General features: G+C 44.8%; 1 protein-coding gene across 2 annotated transcripts in view; it reads left to right on the top strand.

Annotated features, from left to right (window-relative positions):
* The window catches only part of ca14 (carbonic anhydrase XIV), an 80840-nt gene extending 56965 nt beyond the window's left edge, over positions 1–23875 (top strand). The window contains exons 11-12 of one of the 2 annotated variants that reach the window (XM_077207410.1): positions 21468–21521; positions 22377–23875. In XM_077207410.1, coding sequence (XP_077063525.1) covers positions 21468–21521; positions 22377–22476 — 154 coding nt within the window. In that variant the 3' untranslated portion in view covers positions 22477–23875. The remainder of the gene's footprint in view (positions 1–21467; positions 21522–22376) is intronic. The other variant, XM_077207418.1, reaches the window with a different exon arrangement.
* The last annotated feature ends 935 nt before the right edge of the window (positions 23876–24810 follow it).

Below are 24810 nucleotides of genomic sequence, written 5' to 3'. Positions count from 1 at the left end.
GAGACGTTATAAATATTTTTTTGTACATTCTTAGTTACGCACAATCATACTGTATGTGTTCTGCTAAAAACTTGCCGAGAATGTGTATTTCCTCTGTAATTCCTCAAATAAATTCAATTTTTTTTAGTCTTATCTTAAATTCAGTTTACGGTTCATAATTCGGTGTAAGTCACTAAACAACAAGATTATTGTTTTCTAGTGCTAGCTGGCAAGAGTGTCATGCCTTCATGAAGGGGGGACAATCAGGAATAAACAAATATAAATGCAAGAAATTACATGAGACGTTTAAAATAAATAAATAATTTAATACAAACTACATCGATTATAGGCATCCCAGATAGCAAGCAACCATTGAAAAAATAAGTCAATGTTGATGTGTCAACGCTAATTGCATTGAATTAATGTTATAGAGTAATGTTGGTTCAGTATCACTTTTGCACCCACAATTAATGTTGAAACAATAGTGAGATTTAAAAAAATAATGGTAATGTCACTGAATCAATGTTACACTATGATGCTGATTCTACATCATATCTGTTGAATCAACATTGAAATGAACAAAAATAATCCTTGGTAATGCTGTTAGATCAATGTTACATTGTGGTGTTCATTCTAAATCATGTTTAAAAATCCAACTGAAATGTACTGTCAACATAAAGTAATGTTCCATCTGATGTACACAATGTTAATGTTTAAACAACATTCAATGGTCAATCAACAAATTCCTGGCCATTTCAAAGTTGGGGAAAAAACCTTTAAAATGTTTTAAAATTACACCTTTTTAACGCAATCAATGACAAAAAGATACAAAAGATCATTCTTAAAAAGTAGAAATAGGACAAAAAGGACAAAAGCACTAAAAACCTATATATAAAATAGTTTCAAGAGTCTGATGTCATTATAACTACAAGTGGTCCAACAGTTCAAGTTTTAAAAAATCTGGCTTACATCAGACTACTGCCTTTTTTTCCTTTGGGTTCTCTGAAATCTGAAAAAGAAACCAGGATGTCACTTAGAGAAAGCCATACATACAATTACATTCAGAAATATTAATATGTTAAACATATCTTTTATATAACACATAAAAAACATACATGTTTATATAACTGTCACGGCCGGCTCGCAAGCCGCGACAAAGAAGGAGACAACACGTTGGATATTGCTCAAAAGAATAACATTTATTACAATAAGAATAATTAAATGAGACGGAGACGGAAAATAAACAAACAACGGACTCCAAGACACAAATGGCACGAGAATGGGAGAGCGCGCCCCGTCACAGCTGAAGGGAACTGCTTTTAATTGCCGGCATCAGCTCCAACACAGGTGTAACTCCTTAGTCAATAATGACGTCACTCACTCTAACTCCATCCTGCAAACCAAACAGAAAGAAAAACACACAACCCACAAATATGACCCATACTGGGTTCATAACATAACTATTTAAATTGCTCAACACAAGAATTATTAAAGGTATACACAATTTTGATTTTATAATTAAAAATATTTTATAGATCATTAAAAAAGGGATAGTTCACCCAAAAATAAAAATTTTGTCATCACTTACTCACCCTCAAGTTGTTCCAAACCTGTATGAGTTTCTTTCTTCTGCTGAACACAAAAGAAGATATTTTAACGAATGTTGTGTAGTTCTAAAGATGAAGTTTTTTCTGATTGTGTTTCAGCGAGAACAGGCATACTGAATGGAGATAATACATTCCTCACATTTAATGTTGATTCAGGAATATGAATGATTACCTTATACCAGTGTTGTAGTCGAGACCAGTTCACTCAAGTCCGAGTCAAGACTGAGTTCAGAGAGGGTTGAGTCCGAGTCGAGACCGAAACCAGAGAGGGTTGAGTCCGAGTCGAGAGGTTGGATTACCTAATTTACTTTTATTTACCTAATTTACTTTTATTTACTTAGAGTGATATTGGTTTATAAAATATTATCAGTTAAGGGTAAAAAGGCCACATTGTAGGCGGTGTTAATGTAATTTTATTACAATTATGACTGGTCACTTGTCAGTATTAAGTGCTCTTGTCTTGTCCACATAACATTACTGTACCACTCTATACTGTAAGTCCACATAAGATTTCTAGTACACATTACATTACTGTACCTGTGACGCTGGTAATGTGGTGCGGTAGAAGCACGGGAAGGAGGCTGGATCCAAACGCAGTGTAAAGGCTTTATTTAGACAAACTACAAACTTAGACAAAGACTCAGACTGGAATACAGGACTCAGAATCAGAAGCGACCAACGTTGACATCAAACATTCAACAACTCACAAAGACAGGGCAGGAACACAGGGCTTAAATAATCAAGGACAAACGAGCTAACAAGGGGGCGTCGGGAATAACGAGAAACACCTGGGAGAAGTAAAAGACAGGTCAGGGAATCACTGAACATGAAAAGACAAGACACAAAACCCACATCATGACATAACCCCCCCCTTAAGGGCGGCTCCTGACACCCAACAAAAAAAAATAAAAAAAAATAAAGTTCAGTAGGGCGGTGAAGCACAGGCGGTCTTGGGGGAGGGATGGAGGGCCAGGCCCATGCAGGGGAACTGCATGGGCCTGTCTTGGGTGCATGGGCCAAGACTCAGTCTTGGGCATAGACAAGGCGGGCCTGGGCCGTGGAGCGTGGGCGGACCTGACTGAACAGGCGGCCAGGGCGGAGCAAGACAAGGCGGAGGCCAGAGCGGACCAAGACGAAGCGGAGGCCAGGGCGGAGCAGGATGAGGCGAAGCCCAGGGCGGAGCAGGATGAGGCGAAGGCCAGGGTGGTGAAGCCCCTGCAGACGACCATGGCGGCGCAGCCTTCATGGTCTCCTCACCGGACCCTTGGCCCCTCCCCAAAAAATACTTGGGGAAATCCATGGGTTTAGGAAAGGCCTCCCGGAGCTTAAAGGGCGCAGGCAGGGCGAGGCGCAGAGGCGGGGCCGGCAGGGCGAGAAGTCTGGGTACGCTCACTGGAGCCTGAGTAGCCGAGCGAGTCCTCCTTCTCCTTCTGCGACGGCGCTTCACTGGGCTTGACTCAGTAGACTCACTTGACTCAGTAGACTCACTTGACTCACTTGACTCACTTGATGATGCACTTGACTCACTGGACAATGCACTTGACGATGCACTTGATGTACTGAACGATGCACTCGACTAACTGGATTCACTGGACTCGGCATTTGACTCACTGGATTCGGCAGGGGTCACATGAGGCGCAGACTCGGCGGGGCAGACGAGAAGTGCGGGCTCGTCTGGGCTCACGTGAAGCTCGGGTTCGTCAAGGCAGACGTTAAACTCAGGTCCGTCAAGGCTGACGCGAAGCTCGGGTTCGTCAGGGCTGACGTGGAGCGCGGGCTCGGCTGGACTGTCGCGAGGTGCAGGCTCGTCAGGGCTCACGTGAAATGCATGCTCGTCGGGGCTCACGTGTAATGCATGCTCGTCGGGGCTCACGTGAAATGCATGCTCGTCGGGGCTCATGTGAAATGCATGCTCGTCGGGGCTAACGTGAAGCTCGGGTTCTTCGAGGCTTACGTGAAGCACCGGCTCGTTGAGGCTGACGAGGAGCTCGGGTTCGTCAGGGCTGCAGTGAAGAGTGAGTTCGTCGGCGCTGCAGTGAAGAGCGGGCTCGGCAGGACTGGACCGGTCCAGCGGCGAAGACGACGACGAGGGCGTCGCGGGTAATGTGAACTCGGGAGGTGTTGAGTAGAACAAGCCTGTAATGGAGAAGAGGTCTTCCAAGGAACAAGCCTGAGCGATATACCGGTCAAAAGTCCAGTTGGTAAGGTCCCGCGGCATCCATCGGGCGATCTCATAATCCAGCCCGTTCCAAAACAGGCCCATGAGCTGGATATCATCTAGCGCTCCCAGATGGCAAATGGACAGAAAATCCTTCGCGTACCTTTGGACGGATTGGCCCTCTTGCAATAACATCGACAGGTATTCTCCCAGAGCCCGGTTGCTGACAACTGCTGGATCCATTTCGTGGTGAGTTGTTCTGTGACGCTGGTAATGTGGTGCGGTAGAAGCACGGGATGGAGGCTGGATCCAAACGCAGTGTAAAGGCTTTATTTAGACAAACTACAAACTTAGACAAAGACTCAGACTGGAATACAGGACTCAGAATCAGAAGCGACCAATGTTGACATCAAACATTCAACAACTCACAAAGACAGGGCAGGAACACAGGGCTTAAATAATCAAGGACAAACGAGCTAACTAGGGGGCGTCGGGAATAACGAGAAACAACTGGGAGAAGTAAAAGACAGGTCAGGGAATCACTGAACATGAAAAGACAAGACACAAAACCCACATCATGACAGTACCACATCGTATCTGTATTCATTTTATTATTTAATTAAACGAGATGTGTTTTTCTCTGTGACACTTTTGTCCTACGTTGTAAACAGTAAATATTAAAATAACACAGTTGAGACAAATGTAGCATGTGACTTTCTGGAAAGCAGGATCACTACAGGCGGATGCAGGTGGACACAGCGTAAAACAGAAGCGAGAGGAGGCGGGTCACGGGTGTGGGAGAGCACATGGCTCCCTAAAAGTAATCCCTTGCAGACTTCTACACCGAACTAACTACGCATTACCTGTCAAAATGCTATAAATTTTATGAAAATTACAGAAATTATGAGTTCTTAATCTTACATTTCTTTGTGCTTTCGCTCCACATGACAATGAAAATTGGAAGTTGTTCCCTTTTCTTCGGTAATTGAAGTACCCCAGAATTTACATGTCGCAGAGTGTTTGCTTTTTACAGTCTTACTGCAAATGAATTCTACTTTGTGGCTCTTATATGCAAACGGAATAATGGATGATTTAGCAGACATTTTCAACCAAGGGTGTAACTTCGGTTTGAGAAGTGGGGGGGACACAAAATGGGGGAACATTTTTTCGATTTGAATCCCATTTCCTGCATTTACATACATCTGCGGACTATGGTGATACAAAATCCAGGAAATAATTAAGTTGATTATAATGATAAATTCTGCCAAAAATAACTGTAGGCTACTAAACTATGTATAACAAAAAGATTTCTTTCTTGTTTATTGTTTAATAGGGGCCGATTGCCAAGACTTGAGAGAATCATTTTATAAAGTCAAAATATTTTACCATTAATGTTTTGTGTGTAAATAAAATTGAAATTATGTGAAACCCAATTTCCACTGTAAAAAAAACATAAACAGTATATTTTAAATAATTGTTTAAAAGCATATTTTTATGTATGAAGGCCAGTATCACTGAAATTAATATAGCTTCTGATGAAAATGATTCCCCCCCCCAAATTTGAAACATTTATTAGGCTTCAAAAATATAACAACTTTTAATTTGTGAACTTTAAACAATCCTCACATAAACCCATAATAAATGTCATATTTACCTGTTCCCTTCCTGTCTAACAGGTGCGAAATATACAGAAATTGAATAAGGTTATCAAATAGTCTGCACTGCATACATTATAAATTAAATATAGATTAATCCTTATTAAAGCTACAAACGTTCTTTAGTCAAGATCAGTGAGTGATTTGCTCTGTTCCCTTTGTTCTTTGGTTAACTTTACTGATAGACAGAATTGGCTGCTGTCCCTTTAAGATCTGTCACTGATGACAGGATCTTCCGCATTTCATTTTCTCATTTACTCTTGATTTTCATTTAAGATTTTATTTAACTGGTTAAAGACTGTTCTTGTGAAGATACAATTGACAAAACGGAAATTTTGGCATAAATGTTGCGTGTTATTATTCAAGCGAGAAAGAAAACTGGATTCTGGCGCGCTGTCTTTGAATGTCCTGACGCACATCACGCACAGACAGCGCGCATACATTGAAATATGTGACAGCTCGTAAAAGTAAACATTTGTCATCTCTTTTGCTTAATTTTAATAAAGTGATAAAGACCTTAAAAAAGCTGCAGTATTTTTATTGGCATATTAAAAAGAATCATCAAAAAAGAACATTGACAAACATAGGTAACACAGGCTACTCATTTTCATAAATACACACGGTAAGATAAAAAAGACATAAACTTATATGAAAACAATGTCTATAATAATATGAAAGAAATGTTTAATAGGTTGTGACATTTGTTTGTGGTGTTATGTTGTATTTATTGTGCGTTGATCATTAATCGCTATTTGCTGAGATGGTCACTTAAGCAGCAATATCGTAGTATATCTCAATTCTCACAAAAATGCGTTCTTTGGCCTAAGGTCGCCTGGCAAGACCGGTCTCAACGAGAACATAAGTCCGTTCTTTGTAGAGTTGGGCGGTATTTCGGTAATATCCTATACCGCGGGGTCTTAAAATAGCAACGGTATCAGTTTCAATACCGTCATTACCGGCACTTATATATAATAAATAAATATAATTTATTCAATGCCTAAAAATGCTTATGTAGTTGCCATCAAGTGACAGTGTGGAGGAGAGAGAGAGAGAGAGAAGGGAGAGGCGGTAAATACTGACATAGGCAATTTGTAAATGTTGCAATAAAAAGGTGACCGCGAGAGATGGAAACACCTCTAACCTAATGTCGCATCTCCGAAACAACCACCCACTCACTGCTGCGAGGATGCATTTTGCCCCGAATTCATTAAATAAGCGCATTCGTTTATATTTGTTAAAATATTATAATGTTTTTTTTTACGTTGATAATGAAAACTGAACAGCACGAGTAGGATGGGATGCATCGGGAGTCAGACATTGACCACTTAATTAAGTTTCATTTTGTAAAAGGCCTTTCTTTAAAGTGAATTTCGTTTTGTATAAATTGTATCCTAATTTTTTTTTACATTTTTTTATCAACCAATAATAAATAAGAATCAAATATAGCAGACAACATAATCATGACATGATTGTGCGCTGGCGCGCCGCGGTCACTTGCATTGAAATCTCATCATAAATTAACCGAAACTCAGTGTATGTCTCACAGACATGACAGATATCTAAATAAAGCTTGAAATTTCATTAAACGAAACCATTCAAACCGAAAAGAAATAGGCCACTCGCTGATTATTAATCCATGATGTGCATTTCTCTCTATGCGCGTTCTATACGGAAATGGCGATCATCAAATTAAACGAAACTATTCCAAACGAAAAGAAATCGGCTAGCCTACTCTCTGATTATTTAATCCATGATGTGCATTTCTCTCTATCGTTCACTATGGAGATGGCGATTCGTCAATTTCTTTAAACGAAACAATTCAAAAGGAAAAGAAATATAGGCAGCATACTCTCTGATTAATCCAGGATGTGCATTTCTCTCTATACGCGCGTTCACTACGGAGATATGAATCGTCAATTTCTTTAAACGAAACAATTCAAAACGAAAAGAAAAAGACTAGCCTATACCTTCTGATTATGTAATCCATGATTTGCATTTCTCTCTATATATGCGCGTCCACTAGTAGATGGCGATCGTCAACTTAATCTTTGCAGCACTGACAGAAAAGTTGTATTAATAAAAATCAATGGACGCGTGTCACCGGATTTACAAATGCACTTCTTGCTTGTTGCTTGTTAATTTAATTTAAATGAATTAATAAAATGAATACAATTGTCATAATTAAAATAATTAAATATTATTAATTGTCCCATTTTTGCTCATTTATAAATAGTATTTATATCTACCACCCCCTCAGCACCTGGGTTAAACAATTATTTGGCGCCACCATATTATAACGGCCCACGTATTAAAAATAGTCGAGTCTAAATAGGGCTACGTACGGCTCATATTACATTTAATGCCGTCAGCCAGGATCAGACACAACGTGCACGGGTTGGCCTTGATTTTTTGTTGTGTGTTTTTTATGCCCGATCTGGTATTCAGTTTCTGAACGGTGTAGACACAAGCCAACAGTTTGGTGACGCTGTCTGAGCCTTATGTCATAATTTTTAATTAGTCACGGTAATACCGTATACCCCGGTAAAATAGGGAGGAGGTTTGACGGTATCAAAATTTGGATACCGCCCAAGCCTAGTTCTTTGCGTTCCTGGAATTGAGAAAAAGCCATCTACAGAAACAAAGGCAAACAAGAACTAAACAGGAAAGGGGAAGCAATCCTTGCAATGAGTTTAAATGGGACACCCTAAGCCCTTACTTAAGTGTGAGCATTGTGGTCTATGGATCTGCCTGAAGTGTATATATGAGTAGACTCGCTCCCTCGGTCAAAATCGAGGGGTTGAGGGTCTCTCCAAATAAGCTTCCCTTGTCCACTTGACAAAGTTGAATGCATTTCAAAATGTCGACGAGGATTACCCCGAGGGGATGTACTTAGGGAAGTTGGCGAGTTTATGTCTAAAAGTGGAGTTAAATGCCGCCCTACGTACACGATCTTGTGGACATCAACAACAAATAAATGTTAGTTCAATATCCCTTTCTCAACAAATGTGTGCGGTCAGCTTTAATCAACATTTCAATGCTGTCCAACAAACTTTAAACATTGAAATGTCATTCTCAAACAAAATGATGGTTTAAATGAAAATGTCTCAGGTTAACCCGGTTCCCTGAGAGGGGAATGAGATGCCGCGTCATGGCTTGGCACTATGGGAAGGATTTGCGTGAGCCAATGTCTGAAGCACGTGTTTAAACACGCTAATCTGTGACTGGCTGAACGTGATAACATAGCAACGTAGTAGCATAGCATGGTAGTGTTATGTGTTGTGTAGCAAATTAGCTCTATGAAATATTAATAACCAATCCTAACTTCTTATAATTGATTATTTATATTTGGGTCAGTTATTCGGATTAACTTGATGTAGCTACATTAACATTAAAACCAATTACTCAGTTCATCCTGTGAACCCTCAATATTGGTTATTAATTAATTAATAGAAATGTACATTTCCGGGGCATGGGAAATGTCTTTCTTACTAAGTACTACTAAGAGCAAGTAGTCAAAATCGATATGATTAGTGACTCCAGATATGAGCTTGAGACACGGACAACTTTACGTGTGATATGAACAAGACTTTATTAACTAGACTAAACATTTAAACTACTTTAATATACACATACTTACATGCAGTGTACCAAGGGAAAGAGAACTGAAACAGAATATAGGAAAGCAAGAAGTTATAGCATTGTTTGAAATTCAGCAGTTCAACAGCCTTGAGCAAACCATCAGTTTAGTTCTAACACGCCCTTCTTTAAAAGGGAAGTATCCTTCTGTATCAAATAATGAGACCATTACTTTGGCGCTTTCAGGCGCTTTTCCACTGCATGGTATGGCTCGGTACAGCTCACTTTTGGGGGGTTTTACACTGTGTACAGAACATAGTAACTCATACTTTTTTTAGTACACAATCGGTTGAGGTTCCAAGCGAGCCATACCAATACTCAAATGTGATGAGTAAACACTGCAGATAACTGATTGCTCAGTGAGAATCGTCACTACCAGCATCATTGGATTTGCCGCAACTATAACGATCAGTCTGTAATCCCACCCTCTTTGAGGCGGTACTAAACTGCAGTGGAAAAGCAAATCGAGCCTGTCATGATATGAAGCAAGACACGGGTCGTGGTCTTGATTAAGATCGTTTTATTCGTCTAGTACAGAATAGCATAAGTTATGCGTTCGACTCTCGTGGTTAGCATACCCAGAACTACGGTAGCTTCACCTGGACAAAAGACAATCTCACAACATCTCCCCCTTTTGGAAGTTAGCAATAACAAGATCCTAAACATCTGCATTTTGCAATATTAATTAAACCTTAAATTTCCTTAAACAATATAACAAAATAAATGCAACACTATGTTAACTTTGTTATCAAATAACATCTTCCTTTTGTTCCATTGTTAGCGAATAGTCTCAGAACGGTGCAGGACGTCACAGGGGTAGACTACCCTCAGTCCCGTAAGGGGTTATTCTGCCCTTTTTGAACATCATCAGTCTCGCAACCTAAGAGGCACCTTTATCTCACGGCCCCTGGAGGTTCTTCTCACAGGAGTAGATGGTGGAAGGGGAGGCCCTGAGGAAGGTCCTGCTGGTAGCTGGCTCACTGGTGATTCCGGCGGCGCCGTCACATCTGTCGGTGGGGAATCGCTGTCCTGCTGAGACGCCGTAGACTGAGCACATTGCTGTTCAGCAGGAGGTTCGGTCTCAGGAACAGTCTGGAGGTGACGTCTGTTCCGACGGGTCACATTCCCATTGGCCATCTCCACGAGGTAGGATCTCGGTTCCTTGGACTTACTGATGACCCTGGCAGGTGTTGTCCATCCCTTCTCCCCATCGAGCTTCACTCTAACAGTTTGACCAGGGTGAAGTTCAGGGAGCGCGCGTGCCGAATGACTGCGGTCGTAGTAGAATCTGTATGAACTTTTCGCTGCTGCGTCCTTCATGTAGACTTGATCTGGGTTGAATGGACGTGGCAGCAATGTCTTTTCTAGAACCGGAACAGTAGTACGGATTTGTCTACCAGTCATGAGCTGTGCTGGACTTTCACCTGTTGCTGCGATTGGTGTAGAGCGATAACCCATAAGGGCCAAGCAGGGGTCCGGCTGTTTGAGGATGTACTTGGCAGTCTGAACAGCCCTTTCTGCAGCTCCGTTCGACTGTGGGTAATGTGGGCTGGAGGTGATGTGAGTAAAACCATACCTCTGTTTGAAGTCTTGGAACTCTGCTGATGTGAACTGTGGCCCGTTGTCACTGACCAGTTCTAGCGGGATGCCCCATCTCACAAAAATGTGCTTGAGCTTATTAACAACCTGCTTGCTGGTAATGGTGGTGAGGGAAGCAATCTCAATGTCTCTAGAGAAGTAATCAACAGCGACAAGAAAAGTCTTACCCTCTAACTCGAACAGGTCCACAGCAATCCTTTGCCATGGGCCACTGGGCAGGGGAGTGGTTAACAGTGGTTCACGTCTTTGTGTAGGTTTGTGCTCTCTGCAAAAGTCACATGATTTCACTTTGTTTGTGATCTGTGCTCCGATGTTTGGCCACCAAACTGTCAACTTGGCTCTCTCCCGACACTTGGTGAGGCCCTGGTGACCTTCGTGCAGTTGGTCCAGGACCCCTGCTCTGAGTACTGCTGGAACTACTATGCGGTCGTGGTATAGGACCAGACTGTCCGACTCTGATAAGTGACTTCTGGCTGCATAGTATCCACACAGTGGTGATCCCTCCGTCATTTTGCGAGGCCACCCCTTTCTGATGAATGTGATTATTTTTTGAAGTTCAGCATCGCTTTGTGTGACTCTGCGAATTTCCTCGAGCTTGGGTGACTTGATTGGTTTGCTAGCCACCATAGTGTTCACATATGCCTTTACTTCCGTTTCTGTTTCAGGCACGTAACTGTCTTTCAGTGGATGTCTGGAGAGTGTATCTGCGACTACTAGCTGCTTACCGGGAACATGTTCAGCAGTGACGTTGAAACGCATGAGGCGCATAAGCAGTCTCTGACATCGTAGTGGCGTTTTGTCCAGATCGTATGAGTTGATCAATGGCACCAGCGGCTTGTGGTCAGTTTGTAAACGGACCCAGCCCATACCTTGGATGTAGCGGGCGAAACGTTCACAGGCCCAAACAGATGCCAGACACTCCTTTTCGATCTGCGAATACCTCTTCTCCGCATCCGTGAGTGTGCGCGAGCAAAAGGCAACTGGCCGCAGCTCTCCATCGTGGTCTTGCAACAGGGCAGCACCAAGGCCATAACTGCTGGCATCGGCACTGACCACTGTTGGTTTGTTGGCGTCGTAATAACAAAGGGCTGGTGCAGCCATGAGCATAGCTTTTGCTTTGTTAAATGCTTGCTCCTGAGGTTCTCCCCAAACCCACGTAGTCTCTTTCTTGAGCAGGTTAGTGAGTGGATGCAAAACTGTAGACAGGCCTGGCAGGAATTTTCCAACATAGTTAACCAGTCCGAGTACCTGCCGCAGCTGCTCCACATTGGAGGGGCTGGACATCTGAGCGATAGCCTCCACTTTGCTCTCATCAGGCTTCACACCATCCGCACTAATGATGTGTCCAAAGAACTGCAGTTCAGTCTTTCCAAAGTGACACTTGGCCCTGTTGAGCTTGAGACCCGACGCCTTAACCGTCCGCAACACCGCATCGAGATGGCGGTCATGCTCCTCTGTTGTAGATCCGTAAACCAGGATATCATCCATCACAACTACAGTCCCTTCTAGGCCTTTGAGCAGGTCGGTCATCAGCCGCTGGAAAATCTCAGGCGCTGATGTAATCCCAAACGGTAGACGTTTGAAGCAAAACCGGCCCATTGGGGTAATGAAGGTTGTCAACCTTTGGCAGCTGGGGTCCAATGGAATTTGCCAGAACCCGCTAGAGGCATCCAGAGTGGAGAAAACCTTGGCTCCTGCTAGCTTAGGTGTTATATCATCCAGTGTGGGCAAAATGTAACGTTCGCGCTTCACTCCCTTGTTCAAGCGTTTCAAATCCACACACACTCTGACCTCGTCCTTGTTGCGTTTTGGAGCGGGCACCATTGGAGCACACCAGTCCGTCGGCTCTGTAACTTCCTCAATGATCTCGAGGCTCAGCATACGCTTTAGCTCTTTCTCCACCTTTGGAAGGAGCGGAAACGGAATTCTGCGTGGCGTGTTGACGCTGTATGGGACTGCTTCCTCAGTCAGCTTGATCTTAACAGGCTCGCAGTTCAGTAGTCCTATTTCCCCGAACACATCGCTTATTAAGTCACTCGTGATAGCATTGACTCTTGCTACCAGCCCCATACGCTTTGCCACTGCCTTGCCCAACAAGTTACTAACATACTGTCCTTTTATGACTGTAATCCAGTATTGGTATTTCTGGCCTTTGTATGTAGTGGTGGCAAGGAACTTACCCACGCATTGGACTTTCCCGCCAGGGCTGTACACTGTTGGCCTGGACTTGTTCAGTTTTGGTTTTTGACGTAGTTTGCTGAAAGTCGCATCAGTCATAACGGTGGTATCAGCACCTGTGTCAATTTTAAAATCCACCGGACTGCCATTCACTAGTAACTCTACATCCCAGTCAGTATCCGGGTTTGACTCCTCAATGATATTTGGCTTTGACTTTGTGGTTGCTCTCAGGAATAGTTCTCCAATAAAAAATGAATCCTCGTCTGAATCCATAGCAGCCTCTGCTCTGACCTCTTTCAGCATTTTGGATTTACACACAGCCTCAAAATGTCCGATTTTATTGCACTTTCTGCACCTTTTGTTACGGGCTGGACAGCTTTCTTTTTTTTCATGCATCCTGTTGCATCTCTGACAGTTCAGTTTATTCTCACTGTATTTCTGTCCTTGTCCCTGCCGCGGTTTATCATAGCTCCTCCTTGTGCTATTGTACTGTTTGTGTCTCACCTCATTCACTGTAGTTTCCACACGCTCTGCACTTTGTTGTTTCACTTGTTCACTTTGCCGTGCAAGCTGGATGGCTCTCTCCAGAGTCAGGTCCGCCTCTAGCTGGAGTTTTTGTGAAACCTCTTTGTCCATTATTCCTATGACGATCCGGTCCCGGATCTGCTCGTCCTTCCCCGCACCGAACTCGCAGTGCTGCGCGAGCTCGTACAGGCTCCGCACGAAAGCTTCAACTGTCTCACCGGCCCTTTGGCCGCGTTTATGAAAACAGGCGCGATCGTGGATGACGTTTCTTTTCGGGACAAAGTGCTCATCAAACTTCTGCATCACTAGATTAAACTCATATTCTGGCTGTGGCATGGCCTCGGTTGCCGTGGGAAACACAAACGAGCCGTAAATAGGTTCAGCATCTCTCCCCATCGAGTACAAGAGCGAGTTCACCTGCACTTCGCTGCTCTCTTTGTCGAGTTTCGATGCGACTCTAAACCGGGAGAATCTCTGCCGCCATGTAAGCCACTCCGCTGGCTGCGAGAAATCAAACGGCTCGGGAGGTCCAAACTTTGCCATCTTGCTCTTAATGTCGGCGTGAAATCCTTAATTCTGACACCATGTCATGATATGAAGCAAGACACGGGTCGTGGTCTTGATTAAGATCGTTTTATTCGTCTAGTACAGAATAGCATAAGTTATGCGTTCGACTCTCGTGGTTAGCATACCCAGAACTACGGTAGCTTCACCTGGACAAAAGACAATCTCACAACAGAGCCTAAGTAAAGCGTGTCGAGCCATACCATGCAGTGGAAAGCGCCATTAGAGCCTGACATGTTGGAAACTACCTCCTGACTTATGATAGACAAATCACACATTCAACAGGAAACACGTGCTTCTAAACAGGAAACATGCAGCTTCTAAAGTCAAGTCAAATGAACCAACACAATTTGATTGTGATTCAGGCTGCATCACAAGTCAAAAATCATATTGTGGATCGGTAGCATTCAAATATTTCATCCAGTTCCTTTTCCTTTAAGATCATATTTCATTTGAAGACAAAGCTGACGACACGCTGGTCTGGGGTAGGCTTGCTGCAGTAGTCTGTGTTACCGCTGTATTGCAAAAAAGCGCTATATAAATAAAGGTGACTTGACTTTACTTGACCGGTGATACACAGTGTTCAGCCACACACCGATTACATCACTTGCCCACAGCAAATAGTAATTTTTATAGTAATAAAATGATTTAGTTCAGTTAGAGAACAGACAAAACAATTAAAAACTCAATGCGTCTCCTCAATTCAACATGAGCCAACTGACAGTCGCAGATTTCAAATCATTCCTCGCACATGAGCATGAAGCACAACCTCCATATGAATAAACTGAAAATGCTCGCTCTGCTCCGCTCACTCTCCGCACCCCCTCCCTCTGGTGTTGTCACAAGTCGATTAATCGGTGGTAAGATTTCCTTACCATCACATCCCTAGTCTGGGGGCTATTTATGGCTTTTAGTGATGTACTATGCAACATCGCTATGTCATTACGTTCAGCCAGTTGCGGATTGCAGTGTGTAAACACGTGCTTCACTGGTTCACGAAGCATTCCCATAGCTTCAAGCCATGACCTGGCATTGACTTCGATTCAAAAGGCAACTCAACATTGTATCAATGCCACCTTGCTATCTTGGTACTTACAAACTAGCTACTTTAATACAAGTTAAAATAACCCACAGAGATCAATATACCCAAACACAGTTTGCATCCCATTTTTAAACATTCAGCCTAAAGCAATTTGAAACTGTTCAATAGTAACATTTACTGAAAATAGTGTGGTAAAAAAAGATCCCACAGCTGATTTGGTTCCCTTTCGAGAGGTCTCTCCTATTGCGTAAGTAGCTTACGCTATGGGAAAACTCCTTTTCTCGAGAATATTGAAGTCTTTATGTAAAACGCATTGCAGCTGCACAGCTGACAGCAATGAACGAAGGCAGCTCGGTCATTGGCTGTGCTGCGGCAACTTGCTCGAACCAATGACGGGGCGACTCTGAATGCGCGACCAATGAGCGCGCTTCGCGCCCGCGCGCGTCAGAGCCCGCCAAGATGGGCGTGGCCAAGAGCTATATATTGGGCGCCCCGTCATGAGAGTTCTTTAGATTTAATCTCCTTCAGCGAACACCTTCTTCGCTGGATCCTCCGGATTATTGAAGCTTCGCCGTCGAAAAGCATACCAGCGGGATTTGCTACGAGGACGTCGGCACCTTCAGCCGCCTTCTAACGCGATCCTACTGAGCCATCCGGCGTACTGCTCACGCAAGTATTTACATCTGTTCGCTCTGCGACACTTGTAAAAGAGCAAATTTTCCAAGGCGTTGTTTCAAATGCCTTCCTGCGCGTCGTGCAGAGACCTTCTCCCGGACGGGGATCGTCACATCATCTGCGCTCGCTGCCTGGGCCGGGACCACGCAGAAGCTGCTTTGACCAAGGGCGGATGCCCCGAATGTGACGACCTGGGTCTCTCCGCACTGCGGGCTCGCCTCGCCGCTTTCGCCGTGAGCGAGCCCATCGCCGCCATCCCTCTGTTCGAGCCGCGCACTAAGAAAAAGCGCCGCTCACAGAGGCTTCCTGAACCTGAGCTCAGTGACGTCACGCCGAGCCAGTCTCCGCGTGCTTCACCGCCGCTCTTGCCTTCCCCACCGCCGGTTCAGTTCACCCAGCCGGACCCACACCCCTCTAGCAGAGCGGTGGGCCTTGTGACTTTCGGCGCGTCCGAGGACGACGGGGGAATGGATGACAGCTTGTCAATCGACGCTGCATCGGACGACTGGCCGGGCTCCACTCTCGACCCCGCCCCGTCGACGCTAGCTAGCGCGAGCGGGGGCTCCAACATGGATAGCGAGATTATCCGTGTTCTCTCTAAGGCCGTGGAAGACCTCGGGCTCGATTGGTCTTCTCCCGAAGAACCAACCCGGAGCCGACTGGATGAGTGGTTTCTGCAGGGGCGCCAGCAGGCCCCTCGGCAAAGGCCTTCTCCCTTCTTCCCGGAAGTTCACGACGAACTCACCAAGTCGTGGAAAGCCCCCCACTCTGCGCGCCTAAAGCCTTCTTTTTCTTCCTCGCTCTCCTCTGTGGACGGCGCGAAGGAAAGAGGCTACGAGGGAACACCGCCCCTCGAGGAGGCCGTGGCCAATCATCTCTGCCCGCCCTCCACCACCGGATGGAAAGCCAAAGCTTCCCACCCCTCGAAGCCCTGCCGCACTACTTCAGCTCTCGCCGGTCGCGCCTACGCCGCCGCCGGCCAAGCTGCATCAGCGCTTCACTCTATGGCGGTACTTCAAGTGTTCCAAGCCAAGCTTCTCCGCTCTATGGACGAGTCTGGCCCCGAACCCGAAGCCTTTAAGGACCTACGCAGCGCGACTGACATAGCCCTGCGAGCCACGAAGGCCACCGCCCAGTCTATCGGCCGTGCCATGGCTAATTTGACTGTTCTCGAGCGCCATCTGTGGTTGACTCTGACTGAGATGAAGGACGCGGATAAGGCGCCATTTCTCGACGCGCCTATCTCCACCAGCGGGCTGTTTGGACCGGCGGTTAAGGGTTTCGCCGAACGCTTCACTGAGGCCCAGAATGCTTCACAAGCTATGCGGCATTTCCTGCCCAAGCGCTCCAGCTCATCGCAGAGCAGACAGAGGCCGCCGCAGCCGCAGCGGGCTAGAACAGCCCCCAGCCCGCGCCTCAGCCTGACGCTCGACGCCGCTCGCGCTCTCACAACCGCAAGCCGCCTTCTGAGCGACGGGGTCCTCGGCCCAAGATTGTGCTGAACCCCGAGCCTCGAAAGCCGTCCTAGCCACAAGAATGAAAAGAGAGAGTGCGTGTCTCGCAAAAGCCGGACCACTCTCTCTGCAAAAGCTCAAGCATTACCCAGTCCCCTTACAGGCGGCTGGATATGTTCATACAGCAGTCAATGGGCCAGTCACAGAGCTCGCTCACCTGCAAACAAACGCCGTTTTTACGGCGACGCACAGAAAACACAAAAAGAGTCTTTTTCTGTCTGTGTCACTAAGGGTTCACATGTCCACAAAGTGTGCATTCCCAGATACTGTCAAAACAGTGCCAAATTCATTCCCAGCTCAAGCTGCGCACCCCATGAATGTAGATCACGTGCCTACGGTCATGTACGCACCACTACACACAAGCACTGTTCACACAGTTATAAATTCATCCCCAGTAAAAGCGGGAAACATTATAAAAGTGACGCGTGTGCCTACCACTGTTTATGCACCCCCACTTATAAACACTGTCCTTACAGTGTCAAACACAACCCCAGCCCAGGCTGCGAGTTTTACAGACACAGCGCGCGCTGCTGTAATCACACACGCGCCCATTCACTCAGCTGCTCAGCGCGCGCCCGCGCCTCTGAGAGCTATGAGCTCAGGCGATTCGCTGGCCGGGTCCCTGCGTCACAGCGGCCCGCCCCTAGCCTGTATTCAGCCCATATCTGTACACGCAGCGGCATGGGAAAATATTCCAGATATGCCGAAATGGGTATTGAATATAGTAAAGCACGGATACTCGCTCCAGTTCGCTCGCAGACCACCACGTTTTACGACTGTGGTCGAGACGAAAGTGAGAAAAGAGTGCTCACATGTTCTACGCACCGGGGTGCGCAAACTAATAGAAAAGGGCGCTGTGGAAACTGTTCCCCCCTCTCTGAGCGAGGCAGGTTTTTACAGCCGCTATTTTCTCGTCCCGAAAAAGGATGGCGGTCTCCGCCCCATCCTAGATCTCAGACACCTGAACAAAGCACTAATGATTCGCTCGTTCAGAATGTTAACAACCAAGCATATCCTCGCGCAAGTACGCCCAGGAGATTGGTTTCTCTCAGTGGATCTGAAAGATGCTTACTTTCACATTCCAATAGCGCCTCATCACAGGCCGTTTCTGAGATTCGCTTTCGAGGGACAGTCGTACCAGTACACAGTACTTCCGTTCGGCCTGTCCCTGGCTCCCCGTACATTCACGAAATGTATGGATGCAGCACTTTCCCCCCTAAGGCGAAGGGGAGTGCGAATACTGAATTATCTCGACGATTGGCTGATTCTAGCACAATCAGAGAGTCAGTTAATTACACACAGATCTTGGATTATCAGCCATTTAGAATGCCTGGGTCTAAGAATCAATTTAGCAAAAAGCATACTATCTCCCAGCCAGAGGATTTCTTTCCTGGGAATAGTTCTAGACTCGAAGCAAATGACAGCGCGTCTCTCATCAGAGCGCGCGCTCACCATCCGGCGCCTTGCAACATCATTCAGGGCGGGCGCGCTCGCCCCCGTCAAGCGGTTTCAGAGGATGCTCGGTCTCATGGCCTCAGCATCGGCCGTACTCCAGCTAGGATTGTTGCATATGCGCCCTCTCCAACGCTGGCTCAAGAGCCGCGTCCCTACTCACGCGTGGCGTTCGGGCCACCTTTTAATCAGAGCGAACCACGGCTGTATAAAAGCCCTGACGCACTGGAAAGCCGCCGACTGGTACCAGTCAGGCGTGAGTCTGGGTGTGAACACAAGGAGAAAGATGATAACGACAGATGCCTCCAAAATAGGTTGGGGGGCCCTTTACGAGGGCAGGCCTGTCTCCGGCTTTTGGTCAACCCCGGAGAAGCGCCTACACATAAACTGTCTGGAAATGAAAGCGGTCGCTTTGGCTCTCAGAGCCCTGCTCCCACAGCTGAGAAACGAACACGTCTTGGTCCGAACGGACAACATGACGGTAGTATCGTACATAAATCGCCAGGGTGGACTCAGGTCGAGCTCCATGCATTCAATGGCCAGGAGACTCATTTTATGGTCCCAGCACAACTTGCGCTCGCTGAGAGCAGCGCATATGCCAGGTGCCCTGAACCAGGGGGCGGACATGCTATCCAGAGACAAAATTCTCCCAGGAGAATGGGCTCTCAACCCGCTGACGATTCACTGGTTATGGAAAACCTTTGGCAAAGCGGAGATCGACCTCTTCGCCTCCAAGGAGAACGCGCACTGCCCTCTTTTCTTCACGAAAAGCATGGATGCGCTCGCCCAGAGCTGGCCGAGCCGTCCCTTGTATGCCTTTCCCCCGATCGCGATGCTACCGCAGGTCATCAGTCGGGTCAGAGAGGAGAAAAACGCAGTGCTGCTGATAGCCCCACTCTGGAAGAACCAAACATGGTTTCCAGATCTGATGCAAATGCAATCTGCACCACGGCCGATTCCACTGAGGCCAGACCTCCTCAGTCAGGCCAACGGGATGATATTTCATCCCCGCCCCGATCTGTGGGCCCTTCATGCATGGCCCCTCAACGGGTTCCCAGGAACCTCACGAGCGGAGCACTAAAAACCATCGCTGAGGCGCGGGCGCCCTCCACGAGACGCTTATATGCCCAGAAATGGAAAGTGTTCAGTGTCTGGTGTAATGCCAAGGGCCTGAACCCTGAAACATGCGAGATTACGAACGTACTCGCTTTTCTACAAGGGCTTCTGGAGGCGGGCCGCGCCCCCTCCACGCTCAAAGTATATGTGGCGGCCATCACAGCATCACACGACCCTGTAATGGAACGTCCATTGGGAAGAAACGACCTAATTATTCGTTTCCTAAGGGGCGCTAGGAGGATGAACCCTTCACGCCCCCCCTCAGTGCCGATCTGGGACCTAGCTACTGTCCTAGACGCTCTTAAAGGGCCTCCGTTCGAACCACTCCGAACCGTGCACCTTAAACAGCTCTCGCTCAAGACTGCGCTCTTGCTGGCACTCGCCTCGGTCAAGAGAGTGGGCGACCTGCACGCGCTTTCGACAAGCGCTGCCTGCCTAGAATTCGGACCTAACGACTGCAGGGTCGTCCTTAGACCGAAACATGGGTATATTCCTAAAGTGCTCACCACTCCCTTCAGAGCACAGGTTATCTCCCTAACTGCGCTATCGTCCCCAGCAGACGAACACGACGCTAATCTACTCTGCCCCGTTAGGGCTCTCAGAGTGTATTTGGAGCGTTCTGCCCTATTCAGACAGACAGAACAACTGTTTGTATGCTTTGGCGGCCGTACGAAAGGTTCCGCCGTTTCAAAGCAGAGAATCTCTCACTGGATAGTTGAAGCTATAGCGCTGGCTTATGAAGCTAAGGGACTTCAATGCCCCTGGGGAGTCAAAGCACACTCCACCAGGAGTGTGGCTTCTTCCTGGGCATGGTCGAGCGGGATACCGATCGAGGATATTTGTGCGGCGGCAGGCTGGGCCTCACCGTCCACATTTATCAGGTTCTACAACCTACAGGTCCCGACACTGCATTCCAATGTACTATCAGCATGATGCTAGTTGAACTACGAGTTCATATCTAGATTATGTATGTGCTTGTGTCACACTGAGCGCCTTCTAGCCGCTCTGTATTCTTTCCCACATATAAAGCTCGCCTCTGCCGGCTAGTTGGATGATAACTTTGCTTTTTTAGCTCAGGCACCTGCCTCTGGCTATCATAAGGCGAAGTTCAGCACGCACGGCGTTTTGCATGGTGTTCCCATAGCGTAAGCTACTTACGCAATAGGAGAGACCTCTCGAAAGGGAACGACTCGGTTACTAACGTAACCTCGGTTCCCTGAGAGGAGGGAACGAGTATTGCGTAAGCTGCCGTGCTTGTGCTTGGTTAGTTCGCTTCAGTCGTTTTAACCTAAAGAACTCTCATGACGGGGCGCCCAATATATAGCTCTTGGCCACGCCCATCTTGGCGGGCTCTGACGCGCGCGGGCGCGAAGCGCGCTCATTGGTCGCGCATTCAGAGTCGCCCCGTCATTGGTTCGAGCAAGTTGCCGCAGCACAGCCAATGACCGAGCTGCCTTCGTTCATTGCTGTCAGCTGTGCAGCTGCAATGCGTTTTACATAAAGACTTCAATATTCTCGAGAAAAGGAGTTTTCCCATAGCGTAAGCTACTTACGCAATACTCGTTCCCTCCTCTCAGGGAACCGAGGTTACGTTAGTAACCGAGTCGATTTCATTCATTAAAAACTGATTTAACTTAATTATTAGAATGTAGTTTGTCTTGTATTTGTTTTTGTCTTTAGCGTTAACATTCTTTGATCATGTTTGTCTGTGATTATTTTGATGGTTTGTGATTGGTGATATGATTGTTTCTCCTCATAACATGACAGCTTAACATCAAGCTGGGATGTCCTGCCAAGTATCCGACCTGCTCCTGAGCCCAGGTCAACTTTTTCAATAACCTTTGATTCATGACTTCTGACCTCTAACCCCATAACCCTTAACCTCAGTAATCTCTAAAATCAACTCTACACGGATAAATTACTTAAATCCCTTTAAAAAGTCAGTAAATATATTTTTGCTCATGAAAAAAAGAACAGTTGACCAAAAACCAATACATTTTTTAATTAATTATTTATTACATTGAGCACATAAAATATGGTAAACAGGAAGCTCACCCATACTTGACATGTGAGAACAAACCTCGTTGATTCTTGTGGAAGCTCAAACTTGCTTGCGTGACGTGAGAACAAAATTTATTGATACTCGCACATCAAGCAAGAATGTTTGAGCTTCCATTTACCACAGTGTATGAGCTCAATGTACTTTATATGCACATGTGTATGGTAAGGGATGCGTGCAGTGTGGGTAAGGAAAATTGAATCATCAGCATAGTACACTGTACTCTTAGCTCACACATGACCCTTGAATTAATTTTATTTATTTTTTGCACTTATCAGTTGTTCCACACTAGGGTAACTAGACTAGAGCTACTCAAGGACTGAATTGAGGCTTAAATTAAACCTACTAGGAGGCAGGTTTAACTTCAGATTAACGTTGTGTTTCAAATAATACACATGTATTATGTGGACTATGTCAGTGAAGATCAACACACGTGTGTGTGTGTGCGCGCGTGTGTGTATATGTGTGTGTGTTTATATATGTATCTCTCTCTCTCTATGTGTGAGTGGGCCTATGTCAAGCTATTTAGTTCTATACTCTTATTATAGGCAATAACAATATACTCTGTTTATTCAGTTCAACTAAATCATTCAAATCATTTTTTTTTGTTTCACCAGAACACAAGATGTGGCAAAAGAACACAAACAGGATATGGCTTTAAAGATTACTTCTAACCCAGGAAAACCAGAGGAAGATGCCCCTCAGCCTAAAACTTGATTCTTAACCTTCCATGTGTGTCTTGGCCTTTTTGTCTTGTGAAAGTACATTGTTTCACTTTATTTTGATAGTCCCTTTAACACATTCTGTTGACTATAAGTAACATTGCAGCTACATGTCTACTAACACACGTTAGAGTGTTAGTAGAGTATTAGTAGACTGGTAGGGTATTAAGGCCCTGATATTCTCAAGTCAAAGTTCTTTTTCGTTCTTCATTTTGGGTTAAAACGAAGTTTAAAATATGTGAGCAGTGATATACTGTTAGTGAACATCTGATGCCGCCAACACTGCTGAGAGCAACAGTTAGATGAATATGTAAATTCGTGCTGCGGGCTTACCTCTCTCAATAACAAAATAAACACAAAATAAAATTGAGAAAACAGTCATTTTTTAAATAAAGCATAAGAAAAGCATCTGATCATTGCAACGTGGTTATTGTTTGCACGAGTTCTGCAATTCAGTCGGCTATAGCAGTTTATACAATAGATTGCTTGAAATCAAGCAGCTTTACCATATTAAACATGAAAAACTCAGTCAGTGTCTCTTTTCATCAGAAGTATGTTCTGAACACTTCATGTTCTAATAAAAAGCAGCTTTCCAGCGTGTTCATGTTTTCACTCGCGAGTCACATCTCACCACAACAGTCTGGAACAGGAGAAATTAACAGGAAAAGATTTCCACATGAAAGAAGGCGGAGCCTCCATGCACACCTACCTTTTATTGCCATGGACCAATGGTAGTACAAAGGTATTTACCAGCTGAAGCAAACTTTTCTGAAAAATTTGCTTTGTCAAGCTGTTTCGAACTCCCAAAACGAACTCCAAACGAAGTTCGTTTTGGCCTGATTTTGTTCGATATAACGTCACATCAGTTCATTCTTCGATTTCACTTGAAGTATATCAAGTATAACCTCAAGAATATCAAGAATAGCCTTTAGGGTTAGAATAAGTTGACATGTACTTGCAAAGTTAGTTAGTAGAATGTCTGTTGGGGGACCATCACCATAAAGAGTTAGCAGGTATTAAGTAGAGAGTCTACTAATACTCCAATGAGAGTTAGTTGACATGTAGCTGCAAAGTTCCTTATAGTCAACAGAATGTTTCAAAAGGGGACCATCAGAATAAAGTGTTACCAAAAATGTATACTTTTAACTGTGTCTCCAACTATCTTTTTCTCATTTCTTAGTAAATTTAAACCCCTTTTTTTATTTTCACCTTTTTCTCAATGTTATATTAGTTAAGGGCTTCTGTATGGCTCTCACTGTGTATGGTTTTGTGGAGATACTTGTTTTGCATTCTCTTCACCACAGCTATATCGCTTAGCCTTTATTAAAACGACCTCTTATGACTGTGAATTTCACCTGTACATACTATGAATAAATTAGTAATTACTGAAATTATATCATGATTTCCCCATGTGGTGAAATGTTGTGATATTGTAGGCAGATACAAAGTGACTGTGGTATGTGTTGGATGACATGTAAACACTGAATCATTAAGAAGGATACCTTTAAACCATTTAATTAGTACTGATCAGGTGGGTTAGGACAGCTCACTCTCCCCAAGCAAGTCACTATAAGCAAAATGCAGCAGCAGTGGTAACACTGGCAGATACTTGGCTCTGAGATGCTAATACAAGTGAAGCAGGTGTAGCATCAGGTTAAAATGGCAAGAGGTGACTATAATCATCTTCTGAACATTCAGTGGGTCTTGAACATAGAGAGGGAGACATCAAATTTGAATGTAGCTACAATGTTCGTTGAGAGGTTACCACTATCCTCTGTTTCTGTTTAGTTTCTGGGTTCCCATTTTCCTTAGTTCCTTAGTTAGTCTCCTAGATTGTTAATTAGTTCATCACGCCTCTTTCTGTTCTCCCTGATTACCCCTCATGTATTTAAGGCCTGAGTTTTCTTTTGTTCCCTGTCTGGTATTGTCACCTTCTTAATGTGGTTATGTTTATTCTCCTGAGATCTTTTGAGTTTTCCATTGTATATATATATATATATATATATATATATATATATATATATATATATATATATATATATATATATATATATATATATATATACAGATTTCTTTAAAAAGAAACAAAGTTACAGACTGTGTCAACATGTTTCATGTGCATGGACTAATACTCTAATGAGAGATTAGACTAATGAGAGACTAAATGCTGATTAAACAAACTCATTACAGTAATCTTCTAAAAGATAAATAGAAGATACGAATGAATTAAAACTTTTAAAGATTTAATTTAAACAATCTTTTCATTTAAAATATCATATTTAAACTTTTACGATTTAGATTTGAAATAAATTTAGTACAAACAAAACTT

Source organism: Siphateles boraxobius, unplaced genomic scaffold (assembly GCF_051911475.1).
Source record: "Siphateles boraxobius isolate OS27281-9 unplaced genomic scaffold, OSU_SipBor_1 12, whole genome shotgun sequence".
NCBI classification, from domain to species: Eukaryota; Metazoa; Chordata; class Actinopteri; order Cypriniformes; family Leuciscidae; genus Siphateles; species Siphateles boraxobius.
The sequence above is the reverse complement of the archived record's forward strand: the minus strand, read 5'-3'. Positions and strand labels throughout refer to the sequence as shown.